This window comes from Pezoporus occidentalis, unplaced genomic scaffold (assembly GCF_034315485.1).
Source record: "Pezoporus occidentalis ecotype Australia unplaced genomic scaffold, CSIRO_AGI_Poc_V1 ctg60, whole genome shotgun sequence".
Classification (NCBI taxonomy): Eukaryota; Metazoa; Chordata; class Aves; order Psittaciformes; family Psittacidae; genus Pezoporus; species Pezoporus occidentalis.
This window is the reverse complement of record NW_026915944.1, coordinates 3,882-29,306: the sequence shown is the minus strand read 5'-3', so window position 1 is coordinate 29,306 and position 25,425 is coordinate 3,882. Positions and strand designations below refer to the sequence as shown.

The 25,425-nt window shown below is 39.5% G+C and overlaps 1 protein-coding gene and 1 long non-coding RNA gene across 2 annotated transcripts; one reads left to right on the top strand and one right to left on the bottom strand.

Moving 5' to 3' along the window:
• Window positions 1-316: 316 nt before the first annotated feature.
• TEKT5 (tektin 5) lies at window positions 317-25,425 on the bottom strand. The gene is made up of 7 exons (XM_062639380.1): window positions 24,771-25,425; window positions 23,506-23,589; window positions 21,768-21,838; window positions 19,952-20,095; window positions 16,319-16,541; window positions 3,965-4,119; window positions 317-647 (listed from the first exon to the last, which is right to left on the bottom strand). Exons 1-7 carry the CDS (start codon window positions 25,332-25,334, stop codon window positions 434-436), a joined length of 1,455 nt encoding a protein of 484 aa, XP_062495364.1. The 5' UTR covers window positions 25,335-25,425; the 3' UTR covers window positions 317-433.
• Window positions 641-23,499, top strand: LOC134174432 (uncharacterized). Its single transcript, XR_009968642.1, has 2 exons — window positions 641-2,822; window positions 23,255-23,499. It is a non-coding gene; the product is annotated as an uncharacterized LOC134174432 (long non-coding RNA).

Here is a 25,425-nt window from a genome sequence, read left to right as displayed (position 1 = left end):
CTCCAAACTCCAAATCTATCATTACTAGACAGGAGGAGAGTGTAAGGATGGGGTAGCATTTGGACTTTTCCAGACAAGGACTGAAACACAGACAGCACATTACCCTGAACAATTAACTCCTGTATTGTACTAATTCTGTTGAAATACTATATTTCAGTCTAACGTTATCTCTAGCTAGTAACTCACATACCTTGCCATATCTGTCTGCTTATTTTCATGTGGTCTGATTCTGTTAAAATAAGTCTACTAATTCTGTTTGAATAAGTAACAGGTACAGCTGAGATTATGAGGTTGGTCAAAGGAAAGAGGCCTGATATTAATTTTAAGAAGTTTGTTTCTACTGGGCTTTATTACTTGAGAAAACAGAATACTAATGATTTTCTTCAGGAAATATTTGCACCTTTGCAACTTTTATGTTATTAAAGGTTACAACTCAAGTGTAACCAATGAGTCGTGGGGTGCTGGGGAAGACTTTGCGCATGTCCATGCACTTCTTGTCAATGTAGAGGGAGTTTGCTTTCACAGCAATGTCATGTTCCAGGTTTGATTTGTTGACCATCAGCATGTGCAGAGTATCACGAGCTTCTTGCAGACGTTGCTTTAAGGTCTGTATGGTGTCATCTATAGTATAAATTTCAGTCACAAGCCTGATAAAAGAGAAAGGGACAGGTTGCTTGCATAACCTCAGTGCATTACTTTTTTGACAGTGGACAGGTCACGCTTTTAGGATGGATTTAAACAGCTGCCTTGGACTGAATCAATATGAAACTTATTTGCCCAACTAGCTTGCATAGCACATGTAAATGATGATTTCTTGCTTGCCTTGCCCTTTAATAGCAGAATAAGCTGCTCTGATTTGGTATTTCTTTCTAATTGCTATCTATCTTCTTCACTTGCAGCCTCTCATTTGTATAGCCTTTCTAGGGCTAGCACAGCTGTGTTGAGCAATTAGATGTGGTCCTGTAGAAGTATATTTGGGATGGATGTTACTGCAGAGTGCTGATGTAGCTCATGCTAGCTTGAATCTGTGCAGCAGGATGTGCTGAGCGGTCTAGATTTGGCACTGAAGGATGTTAACTGGAACAAGAGTCACTTGCCAGGATAACCATTGAATGTAGGGCTCTGAAATCAATATTTTCTGTGAGATGATAGTAACCACATTTCTTCCAGTGGCTTATCACTGGAGATATGGCAAATTGTCTTGGATAGTCCCCGAGCTGGTAAACTCTTTAATACTGTCAGCTTTGTGTTTTGTCTCATGTTATGTTAATTGCTCAGTGCACTATAGAAATAAGAAAGATTGAATATTCCAGAATCCACTTTAACCTGTTTTGGGACAGTCCCAGTTGTTTCAGCACAGAAAAACTAGGCTTTATTAATTTATTTGTGTCTAATCCCTTCAACTACAAAGTTGGCAGCACACACAGAGAACATGTGCCAACATCAGCACTTCCTTTTAAATAAACAGCAAACTTAGATAACATTTACATGTTACAAAGAAGTGGTTCATTTGATATTTTCTTTCCCTATTACAGTTGAGCTATTGGACTGAATTCCTTCTTGCTTTAGACCACATAAGAGAAATACATATAACATCATTTAAAAGCAAAAAATCCTTAAAAAGTGAAATTAGGAAATGTTTTTTCTTTCTCAGATAGCATTTTGTCTCTGGGAAAATACATTTTGAGACATGAGCTCACCCAATAACTGTGGTAGAAAAAAAGTGCCCAAATTTTAAATACCCTGTCAGAATTTCTGTTTGTAATTGCAGCTATGATGAATATAATATCCACTGATTTGGATCAGCTAAAGCATCTAGCATAACCTGCTCTGGATCAGGGAGCTGGGTAGAGCAAAATTCATTTGCATTGGAGAAAGGAGAATAGGTTATCCTAATTTTCTGTCACTATACCTGCATCTAGCCAACAGTGTATTTGTATAAATATTTTGGTTAAACTATCAGAAGTCATATTAGATTGACAGAACACTTGTGCATATGTTAAGCCTAAAATACTCCCGAGTAGCTGTACAACAGCTTGTGAAGCTCTTATTCCTACTAGCTTTTAGGTTATGTTAGATTGATTCTGAACCCCTATATACTACTTGGTTTTAAGTATGTCATGTTAATATCCTCTCACTCTAAAGAAAATATTCAAAGATGTTCCAGTGATTTGAAATAGAGCTTCCAGACTTTTCTAGACAGGACCCTTTGGAGCATCAACAGCATCCCTCGCAATTGTGGGATGAAGAAGGGACAATGTGCATTTTGTGCACTGCATTTTTGATCCTAAATCAAACAAGTTTTATATCTTGGATACATGTGATCCTGCTGACCAGACCGGTATCAATCATAAAGCTACAGGCATTTCTCTGGAAGAGATTTTCAGGGAGGAAGGAGAGAACAAGCCTCAGAGTGAGTATAAAGCTGGAGTTATGTATTAGTATTTAAGGCCATCTTGGGGTTTGTGTGGGGTTGTTTTTTTAATAAAATGCTGATAGTAGTTTATTTGCTTACTTAATTGATGGTGTGACGGTGACTGAAGTGGGAAATGATCTGCTCCTGTAGTAAATGTAACTGCTAAGTGAATGCTACTGTGTAATCACTGGTTTTTACGGTTTATAACAGCTGAACTCCTGCATCTAGAACAGACATGATTTATGTGTAATGAAAAGCCACATGAATAAAACTCCCCAAATGGATATAAAAAATTCAGATCCAAAATTATATTTTTTGACAGAATGGATGTGGAGAGCAGAGCATGAAGTTGAAGAAATCTAATATATGGATATGCCAAAGGAAAGGTTGGGATCCAATTAAAGAAGTGTAAGATGGAAAAAAAGGTATATTGCATTGTACATTTTATGGTTTAAGGAGTTAGAAAAATTGGAAAAATACCAGTGCAATAAACCATGATTGATTGCCACTTCCTTGTTTAAATAGAAGCTTTTTGAGCTGACAAAACATTGTTTAGGAAAAATAATATAAATCCTCAGTTTAAGCATTATGTACTTCATTAATCTCCTTGTAAATGAAGCTCTTGTATACAGCGGAATTTTGCTGGAGGCAAAAATAAAAAGGGAATAGCTTGCTACTTTTCATAAAAGTATACAGAATTCTTTTCACTGGACTGTGAAACTCCCTCCAGCTATGGGAGGAACAGTATTTCTTGAGAAACTCCCCTCACAGAATATTTGGAAGACAGAATTTTAAATAAGATACACTTTTTTGGAACACTGTTGTGTTCCAACTGGATTGGAGAAAGATAAGTGGGATTAAAATTCAGTCTTTAGGGAAGGAAGGCTAGTATCTCAGACATCATCTTCGATATCCAGGAAGACACAGTACACGCTATACAGTGGATCACAACACAGGGGTCACCAAGCTGATGCCAACATGTGCTGGGAAGCCCCCACAGCTATATAACCAAAATGTATTTCAAATGAGCTAACCTGCACCAAGATGATATTGGAGTCACTACAGAGCTGAAAATTAGTTAAGGCAGTAATTGCCTCATGCTTATTTGCAATTAACTTTTTAAAGAACTTGACTATTAGATAGGTTTGAGAGGGTTTTTTGCATTTAAAGACATTTGTCTGGGATAACATGTTTCTAAAATTTGGTATTTCCTAAAGTGAAATATTGTGTTTCATACAGAATGGGATTAAAACCAATTCCTAAATCCCAATTTGGATATGAGACTGAATCCCAAAAGACACCGGTCACCAGCAAGCAATTGAGCTCTTTAGAGTCCTTCTCCCAGGACAGTTAAGGCAACTAAACACATTGAACATTAGATGTTTTGGCCTACTATTTCAGTGTAGCTACTTGGATTTTACTTCTTCCTCCCAGAATTTGTATCATGATGCAAGTCTAATCTCATCTGATTCATTCATACTGTTGTTAAATTTCCTGTTCTTGAGTGGCTGGTGAAGGAAGGGAGAGGGTAGTTTGGCCTTTACTTACTGAAACTGAGGCGCATCATGGCAGAGTTCTATGTTGGGTCGTCTGGTTCGTCCTTCCAGGCGGGTCTGAGCCACTTTCAGTGGATACTCCTTTGCCTTTATGGATCTCTCCAATAACATGATTGTATCTTCGGTCTGGAAGATTTCCTGAAGTACCTGAACAAAGCAGAATGGTTTTAAGCTTCATATGCATACAAAATCAGAACTCACCTCACTTTTAAACACTCCTGTCAGAACTACTTCCAGTTTAGAATGTCATTTTGCTTAATTTAGGGGAGGAGATCACCATAAATTCACATGAATCAGATGAATTTGTATAGTATTGGTTTGATCTTGCCATTTCTTTAAAGGGACGTATGGTAATCAAATGTCATAGGAGAGCCAGAAGGAGGGGGCTTTACACTCATACATCTTATGGAAACATTTAATGGAGTTGTTCCCAAAATCAGGCAAACAGCTTCCACTAAGAAATGTGCAGCCTCTTGCCTATAATAAAATGAAGAAATTTGTAGGCAAATTGGAATACAATTTTATTACAAGCAGAAGAGAAGCACTGACTTATTGTGATGGGGAAATGCCAACTGTGTTTTTCTGTGACAAAGACATTTTCATAGGGGTGGTGTTTATCGCTCTACGGCGACTTATTTGCATTTTGCTTTATTACCTAATTTTTTCCTAAATAAAAAAAAATCTGATGCTTGATCTATGAACACTTTTTAAAGGTAAAATTTCAATTAACTGTCGCTTTCATTTAAACCTTCATTCAATTCTTATTTCCTTTTGCCTCATAAAAATTGAGAAGGAATTAAATACGTTCCCTCTGAAATTGTTCCGTACTCCAAGCATTTAGGGCATGTTTGCTGCAAGAACACATTAACACAAGTCATAGTTCCCTACTGAAACTAAATTCTCAAAGTTTTGAAAACTCCATTGGGAGCTGTAGAGGGAAGAGCCACTTCTTTAAAGGCTGTAAATGTAGAAGATATGGGATGGCAATATCACCACAAAGGAGAGGCCCATGGAAGTAGTAAAGCATAGTGTTTGGTTGCAGTCCATGTAATCATATAATCATCTTATCCCTATAAATTCTGCAGATGCTGCTTATTTGCTGTAATCTGTATGTAAAAATTAGCAAACTTGCAAGGGAAAAGTTTTGCTCAGCCTTAAAGAATGGAGAAAATATTTATATTCAGGCAACATTTCCCAGACAATTGATTGTTGTTCCTTTCATCGATCAGGATTCATTACAGCCACTGTGGTGAACAGGTTCATCAAGGGTTTTTTTGCCTTTAGACAGCTTTAAAATGGAAGACAACAAATTGAACTACTGTAGTTTCTCAGCCACTCTACTAAAATCAGTGTACTTTGAATTTCAATAACCACAAAAAAAAGGCATAATGTGATTTAAATTAGGTTGCTATTTAGATCTTGACTACACACTAAGCTGTACCAGGTTTGCCAGTGATACATGTGGTTTGAGAAATGCATTAGTTCCTGCTGCTGAAAGGTTATTTATAGACAAAACCCAGAGTTAATGCCAGGAACCTGCACCCCAGTCCAAATACTTAAGGGCTTGTTGATGCTGTATAGTAGAGCAATGTAAACTATGTCCTGACTAGCACTGTCCAGAGCAGTTCAACCGTTACAGCAATGCAGTGTTGCAATAGACAAATTGGGCCCTAGAGCAGCAGTATATGAACTGTACTGATTTGAAGGCAGGTCTCCATACTGTTCTGAGCCCTTTGGGTCCAAGGCTGGCTCTCACAGAGCTAGCTTGAGAGCATCTTCACCCAAAAAGCAGCTTTTATTGTCTACATTCATAAAATAATAAAAGCATGCAGCTTTTATTCCCTTGCAGTCTGAAAGGGAAAAATTCTATGAAGAGTTCAGACTGTGAAGGGAACACAGTATGGAAGACAGCAAAGCTAATGGTAGTAAATTACCATAATTCTGCAGTGGTTCCTTTTTAATTAGATACTTGCTGTGGATTAGCTTGTGTTTTAGATAATCCAGTGCAGTTCAGTAGCTATTTGCAGCAGAACTACTTACAAGAATGCATTGTTAGATACAGCATTTTACATATTGTCTATAATTTCACCAGTTACACACACTTATTTCTATAGATAAAAACCAAGGGAAAGAGACTTAATGAAATCAAATGTCTTCATTATGCATCATCCACACCTTTCTTTTTCCCTGAAACCACTGAGGATTTGGGTCTTCTGTTGCTCAGAAGTCAGAACTTTGCTGTTTATAACCTCCTTAAGAGGCACGGAGGGGAGGTCCAGTTCCTAGACAGGCTCCGGGTGAGCAAGTGAACATTTTTCAGGGAGAGTTTTAAAGCCTGTCAGTCCTATCCTTTGTTTCTACTGTTCACCTTCATTGTGAACTAAAACAGAAACCTGTGGGGACGTACCAGGGCTTCGAGGCAAAGGGTACACAGTGCTTTTGGAGGTCACCCGCTGCTCAACAGGGTCCTCCTTTCCTGTGTTTATGTTCTGGCTCTGTCCCTGCAGCCGTGTTTCCCATGCTATGCCTCGCTGTGTGTGAGTGAGCCAAAGTCACTGTGCTGTAGTTCTGTTAGTGCAGTGGGCTATGTGAGGATGTCAGCCTTTTACCTTAATTCTACTTACAGTTTGGAGCAACTTTTAAGTAGGTTTATTTCTTTTTTAATAAAAAGTGTAATTCAAAGTAAAAACAATGAGACATAGGAGCAGGTATCAGCCCAGTAAGAACTGGGCAAAGTCATGTCTCAATTTCAGAAAAGATTTGAGTGTGTTATTTATTTTCCACTCATGGTGGAGCAGAGGACTTCCATTCTCAGTTCAGATTCTGGGTAGGACCTTTGTGGTTCAGACTTTGAGCTTTATTGGTGACAAGACTTCCTCTCTTGGTCAGCAGTTGGAAATGGTGATTCACCTTTATGGAGCAAATCAATGAAACAGCACAACTTGAGCAGACCAGAGCACTCATTTCTGAGCCATGACTGAAACCAGCTCCCCAGAGTGATGCTGCTCATGTTATAGTTAAGTATGCAGTGTAGTCACTGTGCAGATGCTTTCTGTCCTGTTTTGATTCGTATTATCACAATTTAATCTACTCAGTGAAATTAGGTTACAAGCTCTCTTACACTTAGTGCTAATTGCTGAAATCAGGTTAGACAAAAGGATAAAATTAATATTTTCTGCAAGAAACTTTTTTCCTGCCCTCTCTATTTGAAAGCAGTGTAGGTACCCTGTGTTTATTCCACATGTGGAAGGAAAGCAGGAAGCCATCAAAGGGCATGGGCACAGAACTGTACTGCAGCAGATTATGGAAGCATTACACAAATTTCTAAGAGGACCCAGGGAAGAAATTTAGTAGTCTTTAGTATTTTAGATAACAGTGCTGCTACTCTGCCACATAAAATCCTTATTGTATAAGGATTGACTATAGCAAACCAGTCCAGTACTATGGGACAATGCTTCTGTAATGGTGAAGTGCCCTTTACTCTTTGATTCTGCTTGCATAAAAAAAATTATGTATTGGATGGTTTTTCCTTCTGCATCTTCAAATGACTGATTCTAATACAGACCACACTGAGCAGATTGTCCATGTATAAACTGTCTCTTGGAAAGGCTGTTTCCATTAAGCTCAGCTAGCAGAGAGAACTGGAAGAGTGATTTTCTGAACCCCGACTCTTCTCAAATCTTCTGATGCATTCATATGTGGCTACAGTGCAAGTACGGTGCAAGACCACAAACCCATGTATTTCAATTCAGTACTAACTTTTCAAGTGCATGAATGCTGGTAATCATCAAACCTGACATTTGTTTCCATTCCTTTACAGGACATACTGTGCTGTGTTGTCAGAGAGCACCTAGTTAGGCCTCCCTGCTCACACAGTAAGCACATAGGTGTTCCCCTAGTGACACCAGGATAAGCAAGAGACTCTGTTGTCCTCTTCAGAGCACTGCCATGTATGCACTTCCCCCATAAATATAACCGACACAGGACAAGAGTAGTCTTGTATCTAGAAATGACTAGAAGTATTTAGATCTTGCACAGCCTGCAAATTCACACAATGTTAATGTTTGAAAAGGGCAAGCTCTGAAGTCTAGATAGAAAATGTTACTCTTTATTGAGAATCCAGTAGTTCATTAGTCATGAAAAGAGAGCTTTCACCCAAAAGTCACTGAAAACTCAGTTTTCTGTCCAATCCTTATACCACTTTGTGTCAGCACAGTGTGCAGTAACTACACTCCCATGCCACGTTTCACTGGTGCTCTGGTGTCCTGCTCATAAAGGTCTGAGTAGCCTGCAGGCATATTATGCACAACCAAGGGAACTGATTCATGCTACTGAACAAACTGCTTATTCATTTGCTAAGGAAAAATATTGTTTAAACCTGCCTGTGAACTCAAAATTCAAATGTCAAACTATGGATCCATCTTTAAGTCTTGCTTGGCTGCACGTAAGTGGATGTGGTTTGGGGTTATTGTGTGTTCTCAAATTACTTTTCTTTTTTAAAGAAAAAGGTGTCATCATTTAAGGGATACAAAGATAAATAGCCTCAGGGGAACCACTTCCACTGCTGCAGCAGCTTTGTACAAACAGCTTTCAATTACTCACTTTGGCCACACATTGGATCAAATGGTTTAGATAACCTGCTCTACATGAACAGATTGGTGGGGAGGATCACCAGACAGCGTTGCACCAGTCTGCGTCATTTCTGGATGACCTCCAAAGGCAGGAAGCAAAAAAACAACAAAAGCTGAGCAGCATGCTCCTAGGAGAGTGTGGTGACGCACTGGCTCCAGCAGCTGCCCATTCGGAAACTTTCCCTTCCAGGACATGAGTAAAGTCTTGTGCTATAGCACAAATACTTGAGAGCCTGTAGAAAACTGCACTCTTGCTGTTCTCTCACTTCACCCAGGCCATGATACTTACAGGCTTGTCACAGACAGACTGAGAGAAGGAGGTGCTGAAGTTGCACAGTATCATCATGTAGGCATCGTCATCTTATGTACAACATCAGCATTTCTAACATGGCTACAGTCTGACAGCTATCCTTGTTACTTTGCTGTTTCCAAGGCCTGCTCAGCAGCAGCCAGGTAACATGATGGGAGGAACATTCCTGAGCCTCTTGGTAATTTTTTATTTGATATTTCCCTCTCTTTTTTAAAAATGTTTTCATCCACATTTCCATATTTCATCCAAACTATTCTGTAAAAGTTACATTTGTTGAGTTTACCACATGTAATTAAATAAATGGTGTAATTATGACTGACTTCACAATTCATTTTAGCGGATATTATTTCAGAGTAAATTATTTCAGACATTATTTCAGACATTATTATTAGACATTATTTCAGAGTAAAATTAGGATACCTTGCAATCCTTGGATTACAAGTACAACCCAGATCTCAAATCTGAAATTAATTTGGACCTGCCTGACAGCTTTTACTGTTAAATTTTTAACAGAGATTACCGTGTCCCTTACTCTTGCTGGGTTTAGGGGTTGTTTGTGTCTTTTGAAGCTTCGCTGCAGGTCACTGTTTTATGACTTTGCAAGTTTTGGTGTATTTTTTCATCAGATGGTGGTGGGGAATAGTCCAGGAATCTCTTAAGAAGAAAAGCACATTTAAAAGAAAAAAACCACCACAGACTCCTCAACAGAACGTGCCAGGGGCAGGTAACGAGCTCAGATAGCTTAACAGTACTGAAGCAGAGTTAGAACCATTGGGAAGAGTAACTTTCGTGCCTTTGTTGTGTATACTGACACGGGACGACTGAGTTTTGTACTGAGGAGAAGTACTGATTTAGTTTGTGCCCAGAGAAAATACCTTCATGGCACACTTCATCAAGCATATCAGAAGAGGAGAGATTGGGTTCAGATTTGGGAATATTGTAAGCTTTTATATAAAACACTTTGTAACAATGGGAATAGTGTTGGCGTAGAAACAGCCAACAGATCTGAAAGCTGAAGCATTCACAAAAAATTCACAAGTTCTGTTTGTGCTAAGGGATACCTCTAAAATCCCCAGCATTTTCAACTATCTTAAACACGACATTGTCATAGAAAAGAGGGAAATATCACATTGTCAATACCGTACTTTAAAACCAAAGGTTTCAAGTATACATCTGGACGTTTAATCTGCGTCCTAACCGAGATTGCTCTGATCCGCATAGATTGAAACAGAAGATGCAGGAACTCTGGGCCTGCCTTAGCCAAAAGGTTAAGTGTAACAATTTACAATCATATAAAAATCGTCCTACCGCTGAATTCCAGTATGCTGGCTTTTTTTTTTTTTTTTTTTTTTACTTCAATCTCTGAAAAGACTCAAATCAATTTCACGTTTATATGGGATCAACATCTATTTAACTTTTCCGTGGGTCCTAAAAATGTACAAGACGTTTATTTTATAGAATCATAGAATGGTTAGGGTTGGAAAGGACCTTAAGATCATCCGGTTCCAAGCCCTCTGCCATGGGCAGGGACATCTCGCAGTAAACCAGGTCACCAAAGACTCCATCCAGCCCGGCCTCGAGCACCGCCAGGGATGGAGCGTTCACTACTTCCTTGGGCAACCCGTTCCATCTAAAGCAGCTTTACGAAAAGTAAAACCATGGGATCATTTAATTTGGCCTGGTTTTCCTAAAATATTTTCCAAATAACAGAGGAGCCCCTAACTATACACAGGAAGATGCTTAACTGGCTGCATACTCTCTTGCTCCGCTTTTAACTACTGAGGAACAAGAATAAGCCTCGAGAGTTCTGTTACTGCTTCTTCTCCAGTTTACACTGTATCGCACTTTCAGGTGCTGCAGGAGCAGCAATTTTAGAGTGCACCATCATGTAGGAGAACAAAATAAATTACTATGTCACTAACGTGTTTTCGCTAAACCGAGTCAAAATAACAATGAAACAGGCAGTTTGGGCCTTGGGCGTGCTCTGTTTTGTCCAGGTTCTCATCTCAGAGGAGGGTATACATCCCTTTAACAGAGAGATGTCTCTAGCAAAAAGATGGTGCCAGAGCAAAACAGCTCTGGCTCATACAGCTGCTCGGCAATTCTGTTTCTTGTCAGGAATGACATTCTTTCTAGTCACTAATGAAATGTGAACCCAGTCACGGTAAGCGAAATTTGCCCGGGCTTCAGAGTCAATGAAATGTTATTTCTCTCGTGACTCTTCAGAGCGTGAAAATGCTTCCTTTCTCGAAAAGCTGCTGCAGATGTCCATCTGTGTTTTCTGCAAGACAGTCTTATCTGAGAACAAGGAACGGTTTTATAAATACTTATGAGCACTGCTGCCTTGAACTGAATCCTCTTTGCCAAGCCGATATGAATTGCCTGAGTGCAGATGGGTCGCAGGGAAGGGAGCAGAAGAAGTAGCAACCACCTCAGTTTCTCACATATGAATGTTGTGGCAGAGAGAAGTTATTTTCTCTATCAGTGACAGCAGTATCTCGCATCCAGGCTGCCTTTACTTAGCCCTGTGTCTCAGTGTAAGAAGACATTAAGGTTATTTTACAAATAAAGACTCTTGGATTCATGACAACCTGATTACATCCTGATGTGCAGTGGATGTTACTGAGTTATGACAGCTCTAGCCTTCCCCATTTCATGTTCCCCTCAGGCTAATCCAAGAAGTGGAGCGTTGCTGCATGGCATGCTGAGGAGCCAGGCTTTTCCTGCATGGTTTTGCTACATGACCACAGTGAGTACTCTGATGTAGTCAGTCTATGCAAGTCCTTATGATTTCATGGGATCAAGCAACAATTTTAAGAGAGAAAAATCTAGTTTTGGCTTCAAGTGAGTGTCTGAGATTTCAGCTGTAATTTCTCTTGGTTTCTAGGTGAAAGTCTGTTCCTAGCTTAAGTAACTATTTCCTCCTTCAAACAGGTTTATCTAGGCAAGTTTGAGCTACCTACACCAACCAGCATCCACCTTGCCAACCACTTCTGAGTCGGCCTTCATTAATCATCTGAAAACTTAACTCTCAAGCAGGTTCCAAGATTTAATGATAAGATTAACTGCATACCCAGCCACTATGAATGGGCATGAAATACTGTAAATAACTGAAATTTTAAGGCATAAGGGAAAAAATCAACAAAACTGAGTTGAAAAAAGTCATGTGAGGATACACTGCGGTCTGAGATGAAAGCCTTTATGGGGCAAGTGCCAGGGGGAAAGTACTCCTGTTGCTATACACATATCCTTCCTGCAGCTCACAGCATTGCTGCACCCCTCCTACAGGCTTCTTGCATGGGCACCTCCCATCAGATTTCAATATCTCTTTGTGTTTCTGTTCATAGGAACAGGCTCTGTGCTTTCCAACAGCATAAGAGGGATCTGTTCAGCACTTCTCAGATAAAGAGTTTGAAAACTATTGCAGAGGCTGGTGGGCAATTTCTGGTTTTATTGCCACAGAAGTTTTCCTGGCTTTTGCTCTATATTTTATGCAAGTTGTAAAATTAAATAGGTTTATCCCTTGAATTAGTGCAAATAAGATGTATTCAATTATTCTAGCCACTATATAAACATAAGAGTTGCTAAGATAGGGAAGTTTTTTTTCCTTAAATTTATAAATAAATTTAAGAAAAATGTGTGAAAGATGGAGACTCTCAGGGAGTAACTTATTTAAGAGATGGAGTAACTTACTGAAACAAAATACTGCGGGCTCTTCAGGTATCGACTAAAAGTCAATATTCAGGTATAGGTTAAGAGTAGAAACACTCTTAGAATCATGGCAACTCATTTACTGGAGTGCATTGCTATTTTTTAATGGTTTTTACTAAACATGTACCAGGTTTTTTAGTCTCTTTCTGATCCCTGTGCTCTCAGGTGGTGGAACAGCAAGACCTGCAGGAAGGGTGGTGCTGGGCATTCTGCCTCTGGACACAGAAACACTTCTGAACACGGTACAGGTGTTGGAGCTGGCAGGGATAATCTGCTATTGAGGTACCGTATAAATACTGAACTATGCAAACATGTCACTTGCTGTCTGGTCTGGCTGATTCCCAGAGCTGATGTATATAAACAACCTGCCCTATTGGTTATTTCCAGGAGGCTGGAGCCAAGGTAACTATTTACATTAATAGTAACTTCATGGAAAAGAGATGCAAACATATTAATGAGGGGCTGGCACCTTGATTAAAGGTTTTCCTTCTTTTCCTGAAGATTTGTGTACTTTTACACCAGATGTAAAATACCTTTACCATAATGTCTCTTGGCATAATTCAAGTGTTTCTGGAGGTATACTGAAGACAACATACCACCCTCTTCTACACTGAACTGCCTACACTGTATTTTCTCTTCACTTGCCTAAAAATTTGGTCCTCCAGCAGCTCTGAGCCTGACCACAGTTATAACACTGTGATTAGACTCTTGCAGAATATTTGCATCCCCAACCAACCACATGCTCTGTGAGCCCAGTGATGATGAAGCATAGTGGAGCTGTAATGCTGTTTTTGGTTTGTGATCCTTGCCACATACCTAGCTAGGGCTTCTGGGCTTCTGTCTCCAGCACCTCGTATTTCCAGAGTTCTGCTATCCAAATTCTGAATGAATCTTGCATTGTTATGACCAAGATTAATCCCAGAATCAAGTATAATAAATTAATCATAGACTTGTGCAGTTGGGACAGAAAGGGAAATGAGGTATTTTTGATCTTAGGGTCAGAAAGAAGTCTTGGTTATGCACTAAGTCTGAACTGCCTGCAGGTCACTAGTCAATCCTGTAGAAATTCCTCTTTGTAAGCCAGTGCCTGTAGAGATCAGAGCTTCAAGGAGAACAGTGATCTTGATTTTGAGTTCCTGATGCTAATGAAACCATCTATCTGTGTTAAGCTGATTTCTTTTGCCTTCTCTATAGATACTTCTGGATTTAGCAAGTTCTCTGTCCCTTTACAATTTAAGTACAGCAATGCCAGAATGTTCCAGTAGATCGTTACTAGAACAATGCCCATGTTCCCTTTGGATTTTTAGTGGATTTCCCTAAACAAGTTTGAAGTAATGACAGTCTTGTACAGCAAGTCAGGACTGTAAACTTGCGGCCATAAAGCCATTAGACATATAGGCATATGTAATAATATAAAACAGCTACATATATACACATACAAAATAAATTAAAAAAAAAAAAGATCAGGCCAGAAGAAATATTTTAAGTATATATATGATGAAGTCTAACCACAGGACACAGCACAGCCACCACCACAGTATCAGTGACAGACACTAGTAGAGCATACTTTTTCAGGGTACTGACTTCAGAAACAAATGGTTGCAGGAGATTCCCTGTAGGTTTTAGGGTTTTGGTCAGTTTTCAGGGTTGGGTTGGTCTGGAAGAGATTTTGCTGTTTCACAAATCAGAAAAGTATTTCCCATTCCAAAAAGAGCTCCAGACCTCATTAAAAGGATAGCTTTTCACAGTTCCAAGATAGCAAATCTTTTCTATGCTCATTTTCCTCTCATTTTATAGTGCTAGCCTGCTTAGCTAGGAAAATAATTTGCCAGAAAGAAGGATATCTCTGAGAGTAGCATTCATTGCTTGAGAAGTCAGTGCAAAAACAGTTAAATGAGCACTACCTCCTTCTGCTCTCACTAGCCTTCTCTTTCTTCTTGTCCTTTTGAGGTATGGTCATGAGCAAGAGAATTAACAGAACTTCGACCATATAATTTCACCCACATCTTAACCAGCAAAGATTTTGCTCAGTAAATGTATTGTATTTTCCTTTCCTTTGACAACACTGGATTACTCCTCAGCAGCATATGCAGTTTTCTCATCCTCTAGCATTTTGTTATTCTGACATAACTACATTGCTATGGAGTTCGTGATGAGTAAAGGATCTCTGCTTTGTATGTGCTAACTAGTGGCTCAGTAGTAACAGCAGCATTAGTTCTTAAAGTGCAGTCTTATTTGATACTTTTTTTATCCATGTATATAGTACAAACTAATTACTCTTTACACAAATTACTAAAGTTTCTCCAGATAGCTTATTACTGCTATTTAATGGTGTGACAGTACAGGGACATAAATATTGGGTTTCCCTTTCCAATTGTCAAAAGTTAGGTCAGTGTTGGATGGACTCCATGGCAAAATCCCTGCTCATATGTACTTTGTGATTCCGTATGTGCACTCTGTGCTGCCGTGTGCTACAAGTTCTTTTATAAAAGAGACACTTAAAAGCATTAGAAAAGGTCAATGAAAAATGTGAAGCAGATGTTCATAGATTTAAATCCAGGAGAAATTTGGATGGATGGCCAATTCAGGGATAAAATTCTGTAGCTGGCTAGATCATATACAGTCTAAAACACACAAAAACCTGCATTCAACATCTTTCATACTTTACAAGCTGGGGGGAGGGGGAGAGAGAAAAATGTGAATTTATGTGCTGTGGCTTAATGCATATTTAGCTGGTTACTTTACACTTTCCTAAGAGTCCCTAAAAATAGCCTGAAAACATCTTAAACTACTTATGGCAAATAGAATGGCAGGAAAACTCTATTGTTTCCACATGCACATTGAAAAAAATGAGTGAACATTAGGCTCCTCTATAAGAGAAAGAATCTTAATGGAAGAACTTCCAGAACTCTGACTGAAGTCACATGAAAATAGCACAGTGAGTCCTGCTAGCTTAACAAGAATTTATCTGTCAGTACAAAGGCTGTACCTCCTGTTAATTTCAAAAAATGCATTTCAAAATTCAACTACCTCTCTTAACTTCAAAATATATATTTCAAAATTCAACTAATACACTTCTGACACGTCATTTATTTCAGTGAAAACTTACTAAAAAGGCAAAACGGCCAGAGATTAATACAGGTCTGTCTCTGTGCCATTTCTGCTTTGCGTAATATGAAGACAAAGGCAGAATAAATACTGAAAAAGTTCACTGTCTGACCTGTTATGAAATATCAGGTTTTTTTCAGGCCAAAATTCAAGCTAAAGATGTGGAAATGTATCAAAAGGGAAGGAAAACTTGGAACTTCAGTGTCAAAAGTTGACTAATGACATCCTGCATGTAAATACTTTAAATTTTAGCTAGTTTAGGACTCTTCCCTTGCTGCTGCAAATGAAACTGTAAAATCTTAAAGTCTTCTCCTTCCTCTAAATCTGAAAAACATGCTGCTGTTTGTGGACCTTTTTATTTGCACACTTTCCAAAGTTAGTTCATTGGGGGGGGGGGAGGGGAAGCAAGCAATTAATGCACAATTTCTGTGTCAGAAAATGGCCAGGCAGTATCATCAATAAATGTAAAATAGGACCAAATACCATCCAAGGTCCTTTCCCTACTTAAAACATGTAAATCGAGAATGAACATAACCAATGTATGATTATGGACAGCTGTTGCAAGGTTCTTCATTGTGAATCTTACCCTGGCCAGTTGTGCTTGGAGTTTGTTCTTTGCATCAGCCACTTCAGCAATCCGCTTATTAAAGGCCAAGTTGGTACTGATGAACTGATTCCACATCTCCTCAGAGGTGCTCTCCAGTGCAACCTCTGTATCCTCCCGCAGCTTGACAGAGTTGGCCCTGGCATGCTGAGAGTATCTGATATTGTCTTCACTGAATTTAGCCCATGTTGCAGGAACTGAAACACTAGTAAGGAATTGAAAACAAGAGGAAAATTTTACAAATAGAAGCTCAGGTGAGCTGTTTTCTTTCAGTGATAACTACACTGAATAACACCAAGCATTAATCCATTGCAACCCCTGCAAGCACATGTATCAGGTGATTCTATGGGTTTCATACCCACTTTTTTTTTTCTATTTTTCCTCTATAAACCAAAGATTTGGCAACAATGAGCAAATATTTTTGGAGAGCTGTTGCTTCAACAGTGTTTCTATGGCTTGCTTAAAGATTGTAACTGCTAACTGATGGTCTTAGTGGCCCTGGCATCAACTCCAAAATAAGTAGTTTTATGTTCTATTGTATAAAGAATGGGCTTTTCTTGCATACCTTTTGTTTATTGAGGATTAAAAATAGTTTTTCAGTCTTTAATAGGCTAGATGACAGTCTGAGTTCATACCTGCTGTACCTCAGCCTGAAATTTGCCTCATTTCTCTGTGTCAAGTTTCAAAGTGCTTGCGGCATTGATGATTATTAGATTATTCAGCATGATCTCTTGGACATTACACACCATCAAATTAGACTCAAATACCAGCTACTTTTGTGAACTCAAATATTTATCTTGGGGAGGCAGAGTTGTGTGTCACCAGCCATGAGAGAACATGAGAGCCCAGCCTAGCTTAGAGAAAATGAGCAAGAAGCATTCCACAGCTCTTCAGCCAGCTCTGGTCTGCTATCACAGCAGCCTACCTCATGCATGACTTGCATAATAAAGCATGTGGCTCCAACCTCGTAGAAGCCTTTATCAGGATGAACAATAGCACGAAAATTAATAAAGCACTGACTTACAAGTAAGGAGAACAACAAGTTTCTCCCAGCCCCAGCACTGTCCTGCTGTGTCATTTGGATAACCATCTCCACCCTCTTACTTCTCCATGCATTAAAATGAACACCTCTGCTTTAACTTTCAGGGGTCTTACAGTTAAATTTAGTAATATTTATGAGAAAAACAGAAATGGCTTTACTGTAGCAAAGCCTATAAATCTAAATCTACAGACTGAATACAGGGCTCATGCACTGCAAAATGGCACCTATGAACACTCTTGCTGCAATGTCCTGCACGTGAACAAACTTTGGGATGTTTGGCTTCATGTCCAAGCCTCAAAGATGGCCATCGTTTTCATGATCAGTTGAACATAAATCCAAGACTCAGATCTTTCCAAACCAGGATTCTGCACTGCTCTGAATTTGCAGGCTGAGCCCCTGGCTTGAAAACTGCTGATCCAGCAGAAGCTACTCTGTTTGATGTCAAATTCACCACTTTTTTGATGCATTGCTCAGCCTACTAGATCACTGCTCTCTTCACCCAGATATATTTAGGGTATTTTATAAAAAGGTACAGATTCTACTTGCCAAATTGAAAGGCTGAAGCAAACTTCAGTCTGCGTTGAGACTTCTGTCTGCTCACAAACCTGTCTTCTAAGAATTATGCCAGTATGTTAAACTCTGCAGGGATAGATCACTAGTTTGTGAGTAAATATTAAGGGAAGCAAAAAGAAAGAAGTTAATTTTGTCAGTGCTTGTTTTCTCACTGGTCTTTTTTTATTCTTCAGTTTTTCAGAGGGTATTCTTTGCTCTCCAAACTGAAATACTTCTTCCTAAGATTTCTGGAATTCTAGAGCTACGCATTTTAGGCAGTTGCCTACCTGATATTGTAGTAAAGTATATAAATCAGTGTAGTAAACCTGAGCTGACAGTGCTTACAGCTGCTGATCCAGACAATCTCCGTGTACTTTCTGCAGGGTATTTGATTTTGTGTGATTTTTTCCCCCTCCATGGCCTGATGAATTATTTTCTTTTTCTCAGTAAAGAATTAAATTTCCAAGTAGGTTTCCATGTTGACTTTCTGAAGTACTTTGTACTTAAGCTGTTCTCCAACATTGCTTTTTCAGACTGTAATTTATCCAGCTGGCTCTGCTGAGGCAGAAAACACCTGCTCTGCTCTGGAGTGCTGCAGGTAGGGCTCAGGCTGCCAAGTGGTTTCAGGAAAATGTTAATGAAAAATGGCATTTCTTTGGATAATGGCTGGTGAGAAAGGAGGAGGCTGTGAAACTTATCCACATGAATCTGCTTTTTACTAGAGCTGACAAGAATAATTTTATTCATGGCTAATCCTAAAAGTAGGTGGTGTTAATAGAGTCAGCAGAACGCCTGCCAAGTTTCCTTCAGGTATGCCCGAATTTCAGGAGTGCATGAAGTGAGCTTTTAATGAAAAGCAGAACATAAGTAAATAAATAATACTGGGGTGTTTGTTTTTTTTTTCTTTAGCCGACAAAACAGAATCATTATAATTTGAGATTGCGAATCACACTCACCTTTCAGATACTGCCATGTTAGAGGGAGAAGGGAACTAAGTCATTAGCACAAAAACACTGCCCTCTATTGGAAGCTGCTTGTCTTCTGTTGTCGCTTTTGGATTGGATACAGTTTTTGATGAAGCCACTCCTACTAAACACTTCTAAAACTGCATGCAATTCGGACATTTTAATTGAGTAATTTTGGTTCACTCTGTGCTGCTAAAGCTGTATCAAATCTTTTTGATCATCCTATTTAATACATATCTTAGTATAGCTTGATGGACTCATTTCCAAATAACCCAAACTACTTTTGTAGAAACCATATATGGTCCTTTGTGTGTGCTTGCATGCTGTTTACCGCATTGCACACAACTGCACACCTTAGCTGAATTTTTATTTGTTGTTTTGAAACCTGAAGGTCACCAAACAGCTTAAATCAAAACCAGAGGGAGCTTCCTGTACAAAGGAGTTTGAGGGCAAGGAGTCAGCTGCAATGGTTGTGAACAGTGGTCCTTGTTGAAAACTACAGTTCACCCCACATCAGTGATGTAGGTGCTGCAGCCTGCCAGCTTCTGCCTGGCCTCCGACAATGGCAGCCATTAGCAGGCACAGAATAATTGAAGATGATGGAGGGTTTCACACCAAGATAAAACAGGGCCATACAGAGACAGAAGCCACTTCTTTCTAAATCACTTCTCAGAGACTTGTGCTGCAATCAAGCTCCTATTTAAAGCATGGAGCATGGAAAGAGAATAGTAGAATACCAGAATACCAAGGGACATTAAAGCTCATCCAGTTCCAACCCTCTGCCATGGGAAGGGACACCTTCCACTAGAGCAGGTTGCTCCAAGCCCCATCCAACCTGGCCTTGAACACTGCCAGAGATGGGGCAGCCACAGCTTCTCTGGGCAGCCTGTGCCAGTGACTCAGCACCCTCACAAGGAAAAACTTCTTCCTAATGTCTAATCTAAATCTGTTCTTTTTCAGTTTAAAGCCATCCCCCTTGTCTTGTCAGTACAGGCCCTTGTAAAATGTCCCTCTCCAGCACTGATGAGGAAGGCTACAACAGTCACTGATACTCACGTCTTATCTGCTTTTTCCACTCCATAGTAAAAGTTGATGCTGTTTGATGTGTTCCTCAGGTTAAAGCATTTCTCATCAATAAAATGGGCTGAGTTCTTGTCAGAAAGATCCTGCTCCAGGGCATGCTGTGCATCTCTGTTGATGCTGTGAAAGGGGAAAAGCTTAACTTACTCTGAACCACCTTTAATGCTGTTGCTGTGCTAAACAGTTAATTGCTTTCATTAGCTTCCTACAATGCTTCAATTTATAGTTGTCGTTTACAGTGTCTTAAAAACGCCTGGTGCTGTACTGTAGCTAGAAGGAGCTGCTGTACCATTCACCCCTTATAGCCCCTACTGAGTATTCCTCAAAGAATTGTATTTAACACATCGGATTTAATAACGTTTGTCATTTTGATGACGGACAGCCACAAGGGTGAAAAACAACATGTAGTTGTTGTGTGGCAGGAAGGAAAGCCTCAGAGAGCAAAAGGGAGGAGGTTTTCAGTGATAACCTTCATACCAGCACATCTGTAAGGGAGAAAGAAAAGGTTATGGTTTCCCATCTCTCCTGGTCTGGGGAGACATTCACTTAGCATGATTCAAACTGTGTGTCACTGGAAGATCTGTTTAATTATTTCTGCTCATCTTGATCACAAGGAGGGAAATACATTGCTCCATCTCTGCCTTCTTACCCACAAGAATTTTTGGAGTAACTTAATCCTCCTTAGCTCTTCCAAAAAGGGGGAAGGCCTGGCAGTCCCTGGGTAGAATAAGAGTGCTGTGGATAAAGATAGACTCAAAGTCTTGCTTTCCAGGGCATCAGGAAGACAGCAGACACAGTGACATTCTTACAAACATTGCTGTTTCCGTGCTGCACTTGTCAATTGGCATTGCTATCAGTCTGCTGATGTGGTGACAGAACTGAATCAAGAGGAACCAGAAATGCCAGCCTGGAGAGATACACACAGTTCATGCCACCAAATGCATACTTAGCTTTCATCTGATCATACAGCAAATATGTTACCACAGTGGGATGAACTGCAGAAATGTATCTGTCATGACCTATGCAAGTCCGCAGTGCCATTAATAAGAGCAATTTTTTATAAAATCTACTTGTGCCTTCCTCTCCTCTTCTGTAGTAACCAAGAACTGTACAATTTGATCTTCCTTGCCTGTGTGTACTTGAACTGTTTCTTTTGAGAATCATGTCACGTAAGCATGACTTAAGATTTGTGTCAGTTGTGTGTAGTTAACAGAACACTTTATCGTAATAGTTGTGCCTAATTAAATGAAAAGACTTCAATATAATTTGCATTCACTAGAATATTTGTGTACTCTCAAAGAAATAAAATACATTCCAAAGCCTCCCATAACAAAAACATATATAATTATATATAAAAATAATGTAACTCCATTCCATAACTCCTCTCATATCTTAGGATGTGCTTAGATTCTTGTTTCTGTTGTCAATAAATTTGCTTTGATTTAGCTTTATAATTAAGAAAAAAAAAATCCATTGAATTTCACTCAAGTATTGCAACATAGCAACAACGGCACAACAAAGTTATAATTTTGTAGTCCCTAATTTTAATAAAGGATTTCAGATTAAATGTGGCTTGAAAAATTGAGTCCTAGTCATCTTTAAATAGTATTGCTGTTCTGCATTTCAACATATAAATTCTATCACTGGTAAGGATTAAAAGTGGAGGGCAATGAGCATCTAACAGGTCAACATGCTGCTTTGTCTTTGCTGTTTCCAGTGTCTCACTAGGTACTAGCCCACACTGATTTCTGTGTTCTTATCTTTAAAACAGGAATTAAATGTAAAGCCTTACCCCAGCTGTTGACTGATTTTCTGTGCAAGTTCTTTCAGTATTTCTTGGCATTCCTTGAATACATCAGTTTCCTACAGTGGAAAACACAGTATCAATGCTTTTATCAAACTTCATTTGTCTTGGTGAATGTACCCTTTTTATTCTCCATTCTAGATGTTGTAACCATCTTGCATACCTCACACGTAGTGTAAGTCAAGAAAGGATGTGTTTTGGTCCCTCTCTCCCTTAGTGCTACGAAATTGTGTCTTTTGACTTGGTTTTGTATGGCTTTTTATATTCTATCAAACATGTTAGTAAATTTTATTGCATGGAGTCATTCTAATAAAGGCAAATTTTCCTTGGTTTGAGTATAATGAAGCTACTTGAAACATGAACTTTAACCCATTAAACTACCCCCTCTAACTGCTTCTGCATTTTCCTAGTACAAATATTTTGCTGATGGTGGAGTAGGTTGAAAATCTAATTTCAGGCTCCCTGAGGAAGTATATTGTAATATTCTTCGAAACTATAAGTGTTAGTTGAAGAAACTCCAAGCCTGGTTCCACTCAGCTTAAAATGAATGTAAAGTACTCAATATGAAAACGGCAAACATGGTAATTATGGTCCCTCAAATGACATTACGGTGTTCCAGCATCTTTCCTTTTAAAAAAAACCTCTGCTTTAGCCCAACATATCCTTTCACTAAGTGTGTACAGTTTTGTGAGTTTTGAAATGGGGAATAAAGTGGGTTTTTTTTATTTTGAAGTCATTAAGACAGCCCAGATTTAAAACTGCAGGCTCTGTCTCTGTACTTGCATAGAATGTGTAGGACTGACAGTAACTTTTGGAACTGGCTTTCCTGTTACTACGAAATGAGCCTCTGTTGGCCTTTCTTGTCACTGTCTAGCTCACTCCACTGGTCACAGGAGCACCTGGGGAGATCTGGCAAACAGCCTTTATTTTTCTTTTTGAAACAAAAGGGTTTTCATCTGTTCATGAGAAACATTTAGCAGTATTTTATCCTACCTTGAATTCCCAGGCTAAATTAAGTGCTGAAATACTTAAGCTAATGTATATTAACCCTTGATTCTTCATTAAAACTAAAAGTTCAAGTTGCAGGTTGTAGGCTCAGCAGATGCATCTCGGTTATCCCAGTAGTCTGCACATTCTTCTGTATCCAGAAAAGTGCTTGAAGAAATGCCACTGTCCCATAATGTTCTTTTCTATTATTTTTGCCCTCACACACATCCAGTATAACTTCTTTGAAATATGCTAGCAAAATGTTATGTGATTTATTTTTTCTTGTTTAAAAGCAATCACTACTATCCGTCTCATTTTCTTTGTTCAGTAACACTATATATATTATATATATATATATATATATATATATATATATATCAAGGCAGTAAAACAGCATTTTATATTGTAAGACCAAAGAACTTCTGCTATTTTATAGACCATGGCCCAGAAAACAATCTTGAGTAATGTTTTTACCTTGTTTTTTATAGGATCAGGGAAGACAGAACTGGACAAGACCTCATAGAATGCTGGGCTGTTCCTTTTGCTCCCAGAAGGATGAACAGAACATTGACCATCCCCAGTAGGTACAGTTTTACCTAGTTTCTTCGTCTTCCCCCTCCCCAGTCTTCCAAATGAATGAAAGGAAGAAATTATCACAATACTTTTACCCTGATAAATATTTGGTTGGATTTTAGTTACTTCCACAGTTGGAAAAATAAATTAGTAAGTCTGATCTTACCTTTATGAGGTTCTTTTCCACGTTGTCATGAACTAAGTCTATACCCTTTCTCTTCTCACGGTGGTACAAGCATTCTATGGCTATCTGCAAGCAAAGAACATTTGCAGTAGGCTCAATATTGCATTATGGAGTGAAACCTTGAACCTTGTTTGCAGGGGCCACTGAGCTGACATGTCAAGTAAAGACCATGTCTTAAGGGTGGAACAGAATAGGAGGTGGCTCAAACGATCCATCTTAGTGGCTCTTTCCTACTTAAGCTGTCAATACATGCTTTTAAGGATTAGCTGCCATCATAGCTGCCATTTGATAAGTTGCTTATTAATGTGCAGCAAGGTCTACACCTCAACATGACTGAGCTTGGTTGTGACTGCTGTCAAAACCACCACTTCTGGTTGTGGGCAAAAATACTTTCATCTTATCTCCCCTCATCCTGCCTTACCCAATGCCAAGCTTCGGAAGTTGCATACCTGTACAAGAGAATGACTGCATAACCAGGCAATAGAGAATTCAGTTAACCTGCCACAGGTCCCATGCACTTGTTTAGAACCATACTAATAAATGAAACAGCATTAGCTGGCACAAATCATTTCAGCAGAAAATGTTCCCTGCATAGAAAGCATCCTCAGCCCAACACTTTGAGTCAGTACAGATACAGACAACTAAACAAGTCATTGTTGAATACCGAATTTGGTTTTCTATTTGTACTTGCATAGGAACACAATAGACATGTCTCCATCAGCAGTATTCCAGATGTTTATGAGAAAACTTTAACTCTAGTTATTGGTAGCATCGTTCACTAACTCTTACATTACTGTGTTTTTTTTCTGTTGCAATTAATTTGCCTTTAAGATTCTGGAGAACTGCAGAATGTAACACAAATTATACGCTCTCTAGGGTTAAAATACTATTTTCACCAAGTAAGAGCATAAAATTCAGAGCTAGTTAAGAATACTGGGATATTGCAGCTTACAGGGCCATTTTCTACTCTGCTGTAATGTACTGAGCTGACTGGCCAGGGTCTGAAGGAGACTTACCCTCTGGGCACCTCAAGCAGAAAGGAAGGCGAAGAGAGCACAGAAATGCCCTGATAAGGTTCCTGTGTTGACTTTCATATATGAAGCCCATAGTGGCCAAATTTCTTTCTTGCTGAGTATGTTTCACCAAAATCTGTCGTGATGCTAACAGTAAAAGTCACACTAGTATTCAACAGAGATAAAGCAGTTTTCATCTTGCAGTCAGGCGATAACTAGGAATGTTAAACCTACCTTCAGTGGTCCTTGCAGTTCATCCACAGCACATTCCAGACGCTTCTTTGTTGTTTCCAAGGCTTGTTTCTCTTTCAGCAGACGCTCTAGCTCATACATGAGCTCAGATCGCCAGTAATCAATGTCGGAGATCCTCTCTACCAGATTTCTTTGGCTGTCTTCTTGCATCTGGTAAGTCAGTTGATCCTTCTCTTGCATCAGTCTTACTGAATCCACGTTCATTCTACCAGCACAGTACCTGGAGGCTTCAGAGCCTTTTAGCTGGACCATGTTAGAGTGGTGCCAGTCACGAGTGCTGTAGCGGGCATGCAGGCTGGAGCACAACCCAGGCAGGACAGTGGGTGGCCGCCTGCTGGGTTTAAATTGCCCATTGTCACCATTGGGAGGGACAGAAACCACCTTGTGGAACAGACCAGGCCGCCAGCTGCTCAGGTGGCGGTAGCCTGGAAGGTAGTAGGCCTGGTAGGTGTCCTTGGTGGTGGTGGTGGGAGCTATATCTGGGAGCAGGCAGCTTTTCTTGGGGCCACAGTAACTGGCTAGCTGTGTGGTCCCCAGGAACTCCATGCTGCCCGGGGCTCAGGCAGCCACTGCAGGCTGTCCAGCACCCTGGGTTGCTCTGGGCACCCCTGGGGCTTCCAGAACTGCATGGGCTTTG